At 55.3% G+C, this 8,533-nt stretch overlaps 1 protein-coding gene across 1 annotated transcript; it reads left to right on the forward strand.

Annotated features, from left to right (window-relative positions):
* The first annotated feature begins 4,145 nt into the window (after nucleotides 1–4,145).
* Nucleotides 4,146–5,686, forward strand: LOC149443744 (uncharacterized). The gene has a single exon (XM_089655337.1). It carries the CDS (start codon nucleotides 4,213–4,215, stop codon nucleotides 5,611–5,613), a length of 1,401 nt encoding a protein of 466 aa, XP_089511463.1. The 5' UTR covers nucleotides 4,146–4,212; the 3' UTR covers nucleotides 5,614–5,686.
* Nucleotides 5,687–8,533: the final 2,847 nt, after the last annotated feature.

Consider the following 8,533-nt stretch of genomic DNA (forward strand, 5'->3'; position numbering starts at 1 on the left):
AAATATTGGTTTTTTTTCAAAAAATAAAAAACGCACAAGCGATCAAATACCACAGAAAGAAAGCTCTATTTGTGGGAAAAGGACAAATTTCATTTGGGTGCAGCGTTGCATGACTGCACAATTGTCAGTTAAATTAACACAGCGCCATATCGCAAAACAGGGCCTGGTCAGGAGTGGGGGGGGGGGGGAATCCTCTGGAGGGCAAGTGGTTAAAGTGGTTGTAAAGGCTCAACGTTTTTTATCTTGAATACATGAAGTTAAAAACAGACTTGTGTACAGCAGCCCCCACTTCCCTGAGCCCCCCCTCATTCCAGGAATGGAGCCAAGCCATGCTGTGTGTGTGTAAATGGTCACACACAGCAGCAGCTCAGGAGTGAGCCTGCTCGAGTGCCCTCATATTCAGAAGAAGCCACGTGACAGTGGTGTAACGCGTGGAGCGCATTGACGTCATTTCCGGGTGGAGCTCGGTGACGTGTTTCCGGTGACGCACTTCCGGTTTTTGCCAAACGTGATTTCCTATTACTCCCATAGGATATGGGGGAACCGCTTGTTAACTACTAGGAGCATGTGAGTTATTCGTCTGGTCTTTATATTTAATAATCGTTACATATTGCGCAATGGAGATCTCTCTTTTTGCTTAATCTTCCATGGTCCATGGATATATGGCTGAGTCATCTTATATAATAAGATTTTGAGTCGTGGGGACAAGATATATCCTGGTGTCGGTCTGGAACATCATTTAAATAAATGATCTGTGACCTCTAGGGGTCGAATGTTGGAGGTGAGGAGGCACTCTGGATATTTAGGATTGATGCACTGGAGTGACACCTTGGTCTGAGCACAATTTTGATGAAGAAGCACCTATTTATATCTTAATTTTCACAGAAGAATGATAGCATGATTTTGCACATGATGATATTAGATGTATATTGATTGCATTTTAACACTTGGCACTTTTTGAGATTATTCACTGTGATTTTTTATTATATTTATTAAGACATTATATATGTAAGTAAGCACTTGGTCACCCTTATTTAAGTCGTGTGTGCACATGTTTAACCAGTTTTTAGCCACTTGGGGGCAGACTGGTTTTATATGAATTATATATTTTTATTGTGTTTACACATATAATATTTATTAAGCACTAGTCACTTTCTTTTTTTGTTTTATATATATTTGTACAATATTTTGGTTTTGTGTATAGTACTATTATAGCAGAGCGCTTCATCCAATATTTAATATTTATGTTGTGTGCAAAACCAATGCACAGAGCAGGTAAGTATGACACATTTATTTTTCTTAATCTGCCTTTAATATCACTTTAAGGAACCCAAAGATATGGGTGGGGGTCCAGTCAGCAAAGCCCAACAGCAACACACGGCACAGTGGTAGAAACTGTGAGGCACTTTTAGTGCATTATCATAGCCAAGAATTTTATGGAGAAGACTGTGAATTCCTAAGATATGAGGGGTCTCCATTTACTAATCACCACCCATAATTCAAATATCCATTTTAGGTGGACTGACCCATAAAGCAGATTTATACAGTAATCTCCTCTTCTTGCCCAAATCTGAGTATAGAAATGCCCGTAGCGAATAGGGAAGAATGGAAATAGCGCAGGGCATACATGACTAGGCCCAGAGTGGTTGGGAACGGAAAGGGTTAAAAAATTTAGCTCCAAGGGGTGGGGAATGGGATTGGGAATAATTGGATTGGCAGACGTGGAGTGTAGGAGGTGTCTGTGGCACCGTAGGGTGGGGGTTGCTGCGGAAGGGGCGTCATTGCAGCTGGATGAGTGCAAGGACCAGAGCTTCATTTGAGCTGGGTCCTGCAATTCCCCCTCCTATCTGACCTGCGGCATGGAGGCCCTGGTGGCACAGCTTCGGGAGGCGGCGGAAGAGCGAGGTATGGGCTGGTTGCAGGGCCGGGTCTCTGATCTGTTGGGAGACCCGGTCTTGTCACCAGCAGCGGGGGGGCGGGGGCGCCCATGTGCTCGGAGGTCTAGGCCTCCGGAGCGCTTTAGTCCGGCCCCGCCCCCTGGAGCTCAGCGCCGCATTGGGAGCCCCCCTCGGGACCCTCCGGCCCCGCTGGCAGGGCGCTCACTGGCCTCTGCTAGCGGCGGTGCCGGGAGGAATCCCCGGCGATGGCGGAGCTCGGCGGGCGGGGTTTCGTCGGGTGGCCCCTCCTCCCCGCCCGCACGGAGAGGAGGACGACACGTGGTGTGCTCGGCGGGCGAGGTTTCGCCGGGTGGCCCCTCCACCCCGCCAGCACAGAGAAGCGGCCGTGGAGTGCGCTCGGCGGGCGGGGCTTCGCCGAGTGGGCCCTCCGTCCCGCCAGCGCGGAGAGGAGGCCGTGTCGTGAGTCCGGTGGGCGGGGTTTCGCCAGGTGGCCCCTCCCCCCCGCCCGCACGGAGAGGAGGACGTGCAGTGCGCTCGGCGGGCGGGGTTTCGTCTGCTAGTCCCTCCCCCCCGCCCGCACGGCGTGGCGGCAGGAGAGGGAGTGCTTTTACCGGCTCCTCCGCTGACATTGTGCCTGTCAGGGAGGGAGCTCGGCGCGGGAGGCGGTCAGCTGCGGCTGCTGGGCTGTCCCCTGATGCGGCTGGTGGGCCCCCTGGACGGTCGGGAGCCGGGGCTCCCAGAAGCCGGAAGAAGACGTGCAGCGCTGGGCGGAGTGCTGCTGGACGGAGCCCAGGGCTGGCGACAGGGATGGCTGGTGCCCAGAGGCAGAGTCGGGAGCGGCACAACCCTGCGGGACCCGTGGCTCCTGGGACTGGGAGGCCATCCGGTCGTCGAGTGGTGGACGAGAGGTCGGAGGGCGAGCTGTCTGAACCCGATGCGGGGGTGACGGCTCGTCGCTCTTCATCGATGGAGCGGGAGTGCGCGGCTGATGGGACATCTCCTAGGCAGCCTGGTGAGTTATCTGTTCCTGTGTCTGTCTCTTTTTCTTCTGCGTTGCGGGATCTGCTGGGGGGCGGTCAGGCCGCCCCGGTGGGTGCGGCCTCGGCGGCGGTCGTTGGCGGCGTTCCCCTGTCTGGTTTTGGTGGGGGTCTCGGGGAGGTACTTTCCGGTTTGCGGGACTTGGTGCGGCGGCTGGAGCGGGGCGGTGTTGGGACCCCTGGGCCTGTTTCTGCGTGGCTCCCGCCGGCCGGTGGGGACGGGCTCGCGGTTCCGGGACGGGACAGCGGGGTAGTGCGGGGCCTGGGGGTCTCTTCTCCGCTTGGTTCTGGGCCTGGGGTGGTTTCCGCGGAGTCTGGGATTATGGGTTCTGCGGTTCCTTCCGCGTTTTTGGGGGAGGGTTCGGGGGTGTCCGGACCTGTCGGCGTGGCGGACTCTGCGAAGGGGGAAGTGTATGTGTGTTTTGAGGGCCCCTTGGGTGCGCATTTGCAGTCGGCCGTGCGGGAACAAATTTGGAACGGGGAGTATGTGGACATATTCACGCTCTTGCCTTTGGAGCGTTTTCCGTTTGATGGGTCCCGGGTTGATGACGGTAGACGGGAGGATGCGGAGCGGCGGCGTTTTCGGCTTATTCCCCGTACTTTTGCGAATTGGTTGCAGGCTTTCGCAATCATGGCCAGTGTCATTGGGGAGAAAGCTCCGGAGCATTGCTCGGCGTTGTTCTGTTACCTGGACGCCATTAGTGAGGCTCACAGGGTTTACGGCGGGTCTGCGTGGCTTCGGTACGATGAGCAGTTTAGGCAGCGGAGGGCTGTTCGCCCGTCTTTGCGTTGGGACCACAAGGACATTGGCCTTTGGATGCGGCTCATGGCGCCGCCGCGGGCTCCTGGTCCGTTTTTTCAGGGCGGGGCCGGTGGTTCGTTTTCCCCGGGACAATCGGCCGCCAAGCGTAGGGGTTTCTGCTGGCAGTTCCAGGAGGGCACTTGTCGTTTTGGAGGGTCCTGTAGGTTTAGGCACGAGTGTTCCGGGTGCGGTGGATCCCATCCTTTCTCGCGCTGCTTCAGGCGGGGTAGAGGCCCTCCCGGAGAGCCTGCGGGTAAGAGGGACGACGCCGGTGCGGGTGGAAAGGATGGAGCCTTTCTTAAATAGATATCCTGATCGGGCTGCGGCGGTGCTGCTGACGGCTGGTTTTTTGGAGGGTTTTCGCATCCCCTGTACTTTGACTTTGGTCCCCCCCTTAGCTCGGAACTTACGGTCGGCCTTGCAGCATGCTGAGGTGGTTTCGGCTAAGTTGCGGAAGGAAGTGGGGTTGGGTCGTATGGGTGGTCCGTTTACTTGTGCGCCGTTTGCGGATCTGGTGGTTTCTCCCTTGGGGGTTGTGCCTAAGAAGGAGCCAAATGCGTTTCGGTTAATTCACCACCTGTCCTTCCCTAAGGGGGGGTCGGTGAATGACGCTATAGATCCGGAGTCGTGTTCGGTGTCTTACACGTCCTTTGATGCGGCAGTGTTCTGGGTTCGTCGATATGGGCGCGGTGCACTCATGGCGAAGTCCGACATTGAGTCGGCGTTCCGGCTGTTGCCGGTTCATCCGGACAGTTTTCGTTTTTTGGGTTGCCGTTGGCAGGGCGCGTTTTACGTTGATAGGTGTTTGCCCATGGGGTGTTCTATCTCTTGTGCGCTGTTTGAGAAGTTCAGTTCGTTCGTGGAGTGGGTGGTTCGGGATGTTTCCGGGGTGAATTCGGTCATCCATTATTTGGATGATTTTCTTTGCGTGGGTCCGCCGGCTTCCGGGGTGTGCGCGGTTTTGCTTGCTACGTTGCAGCACGTTGCTGACCGTTTCGGGATTCCTTTGGCGGCTGACAAGACGGAGGGTCCGGCTTCGGTGATGACTTTCTTGGGCATTGTTTTGGATGCTGGCGCCATGGAGTGCCGGCTGCCGGAAGAGAAGCTGTTGGCCCTTCAGGGTGAAATTCGTGCGGTTCAGGGGAAGCGTAAAATTCAGCTGCGGCCCTTGCAGTCATTGTTGGGAAAACTTAATTTTGCTTGTCGGATCCTGCCGATGGGTCGGGTGTTCTGCCGCCGGTTGGCGGCGGCGACGGCGGGTATTGCTTCCCCTTTTCATTTCATTCGGCTGACTCGGGAGCATCGGGAGGACTTGCAGTTGTGGCACACCTTTTTGGATTCTTTCAACGGCCGGGCGCTTTGGATGTCGGGCCCGGTTAGTAATTTTGACTTGGAGCTGTTCACGGACGCGGCGGCTTCTGCGGGATACGGGGCCTATTTCCGGGGTCGGTGGAGTGCGGCCTCGTGGCCGGCTTCCTGGCGGGAGGCAGGTTTTCTCAGTAACCTTGCGCTGTTGGAATTGTTTCCAGTGGTTTTGGCGGTTGAGGTTTGGGGGGAGAATTTTCGGAATCAAAAGGTGCGTTTTCACTGCGACAATTTGGGGGTGGTTCAGGTCATCAATAGGGTCTCGGCTTCTTCCCGACCGGTGGTGGCCCTGCTTCGCCACTTGGTGTTGCGTTGCTTGCAGCTGAATGTTTTTCTTCATGCGGTACATCTCCCTGGGGTTGACAACACCTTAGCTGACGCTTTGTCTCGTTTTCAGTGGGACAAATTCCGGGAGTTGGCGCCGGCGGCGGAGCAACACGGGGTTCCTTGTCCCGACTGGCTGTGGGAGATTGCCTTGGAGTCGTTGCGGGGTGGATCCGGCGGTCGGTGAGTGAGGCGACTTGGTCTGCTTACTCTACGGTCTGGCGGGAATGGCTGGAGCTGTTGGGGCTGGTAGCTATTGATCCCTGGGGGCCGGAGGTGCGTGTGGCGGTGTTGTACTTCTTGGCGCGGAGTTTGGAGCGGGGGGTGTCGGCGTCCGCAGTGGATCGCCGTCTAGCGGCATTGGCGTTTTTCTTTAAGTTGCAAGGGTGTAGGGATTTTACTAAGGATTTTTGGGTTCGACAGGCTTTGCGGGGTTATCGGAGGGCTCATCGTTGTAGGGATTCTCGTCGTCCGGTGTCGTTCGAGTTGTTGGGGTCTTTGTTTGAGCATTTGCGGACTGTGTGTTCTTCGGATTTTGAGGTGGTTTTATTTCGGGCTGCCTTTGCGGTGGCGTTTTTTGGGGCTTTGCGCATTGGGGAGCTCGTTAGTCCGTCCAAGTCGGTTCTTGGGGGGTTGTTGGTGGAGGAGGTTGTGTGCTCCGAAGATTGGGTGGAGGTTCTGGTCCGTCGGTCTAAGACGGATCAATTGGGCAGGGGTGCGCAGGTGCGTTTTTTCGCTCTTCCGGGTTCACTGGTGTGCCCTGTTCAGGCGGTTCGGGAATTTTTGTCCCGTCGCCCTGGGGGGCGGGGGTCCTTTTTCAGGCATGTTGATGGCTCCCCTTTAACGCGTTTTCAGTTTGTGGCGGTTTTTCGCCGGTGTTTGACGGCTGCTGGTTTGGATGCGTCTTTGTATGCGTCGCACTCGTTTAGGATAGGGGCTGCTACGGAGGCGGCCAGGTGGGGGCTGTCGGAGGATGTGGTGAAGCGCATAGGTAGGTGGGATTCCCAGAGATTTCGCCTGTACGTTCGGCCGCATTTGTTGCGGGCTTAGTGGGCGGTCCTGTGGTTTGGGTTGTGGGAGGTTGTTGCGGTTCTGTCCCTGTGCTGTTTTGTTCTGGCGGTATTGTTTCTTTTCTTTCAGGTGGAGCGGTGTGCCTGGTGTGGATCCTGGGTCACTCGTATGTTTTTTGGGGGGCCAGGCGGGCGGATGTTCGGCCTAATGGCAGGCAGCTGGGGTTGGATAGACGGGAGGTTTGTGTCCGCTGGTTAGGTGTGCCGGGCATGTTGTGGAGTCGTGTTGTGCCAGAGGTGCGGCGTTTTGCGCGGCTGGATAGGCCACCGGATGTGTTGGTGATTCACGCGGGTGGCAACGATTTGGGGGGTAGGTCCATGCGGGAGCTGGTTAGAGATGTCAAGCTGGATTTTCTTCTGTTGCGGCGTGAGTTTCCGGGGCTGGTGGTGGTGTGGTCTGACATGGTCGCCCGCACTTCTTGGCGCGGTCGGTGGAGCGGCTCAACAAGGCCAGGATTAAGGTCAACCGGGAGGTGGGGCGCTTTTTTAGTCGTAATGGGGGATTGGTGGTTCGGCATGTGGAGTTGGAGGTGGATACTTGGCGGTACCTTCGCAGTGATGGAGTGCATTTGAATGCGGTGGGCACGGATTTGTGGTCCCTGGAGCTGCAGGACGGCATTCTACGGGCGGTTCGTTTGTGGCGTGGCACGCATGGGTAAGGGCTTACCCAGCGTGCTGTGGCGGTTGTTGGTCTTTGGAGGCGGTTCTCATCTTGGAAGGAAAACAATGGTGTGGGACCCCATCCGAGGTATGGGGGGCCCGGTGGATATTCCCAGTTAACCAAGGTTTAGCTGGAAGGTGGTGGTGCTGCACTGCGGACGGTATGGTTGTCTCCGAGCTGGTTGGTTGCGGCTGGAGGCCTAGTGTATAGGGTTGTCCGCAGGTGCATTTTGGATCGTTTGTGGGTGCCTTTGAAGACCAACAACAATTCTTTGGTTTCGTTAAGGAACGGTTGATGTATGTAAATTGTGAAGTTGTTAATAAAAGGCCATGTTGGCCATTTACTCCAAAAATGGTGTCATGTTTTTTGTAACATTTATTTGGTTAAGGGGGGGGGGGGGTTTGGGGTGGTAAGGATAGGCAATGGTGGAAGTAGGAGTGGACAAGCCTATCTATGGTGCAGTAGTCAAGAAATGCCCGTAGCGAATAGGGAAGAATGGAAATAGCGCAGGGCATACATGACTAGGCCCAGAGTGGTTGGGAACGGAAAGGGTTAAAAAATTTAGCTCCAAGGGGTGGGGAATGGGATTGGGAATAATTGGATTGGCAGACGTGGAGTGTAGGAGGTGTCTGTGGCACCGTAGGGTGGGGGTTGCTGCGGAAGGGGCGTCATTGCAGCTGGATGAGTGCAAGGACCAGAGCTTCCCTCCCGCCCTCCCTGTTAGGTTGGGTATCGGGTCTTGTCCGGGGGCAGGTGCGGTTGTTGGTCTTTGGAGGCGGTTCTCATCTTGGAAGGAAAACAATGGTGTGGGACCCCATCCGAGGTATGGGGGGCCCGGTGGATATTCCCAGTTAACCAAGGTTTAGCTGGAAGGTGGTGGTGCTGCACTGCGGACGGTATGGTTGTCTCCGAGCTGGTTGGTTGCGGCTGGAGGCCTAGTGTATAGGGTTGTCCGCAGGTGCATTTTGGATCGTTTGTGGGTGCCTTTGAAGACCAACAACAATTCTTTGGTTTCGTTAAGGAACGGTTGATGTATGTAAATTGTGAAGTTGTTAATAAAAGGCCATGTTGGCCATTTACTCCAAAAATGGTGTCATGTTTTTTGTAACGTTTATTTGGTTAAGGGGGGGGGGGGGGGTTTGGGGTGGTAAGGATAGGCAATGGTGGAAGTAGGAGTGGACAAGCCTATCTATGGTGCAGTAGTCAAGCACATCCAGTATATTGGCACTTCTTATACAGAGCATACAATAAAGAGGCAATATGCCAATCAGGTCCAGACATATTGGCAGGAAAGGTTTCATGCAACTTAAAGGTTTGTTACAAGTTCCACACACTTTAGGGTCACAAATTCCCCCCCCCCCCACCTGTGACAGCGG

The sequence above is a fragment of the Staurois parvus genome, unplaced genomic scaffold, assembly GCF_062004578.1.
Source record: "Staurois parvus isolate SC_StPar_1 unplaced genomic scaffold, SC_StPar_1.0 ptg000833l, whole genome shotgun sequence".
Taxonomy (NCBI): Eukaryota; Metazoa; Chordata; class Amphibia; order Anura; family Ranidae; genus Staurois; species Staurois parvus.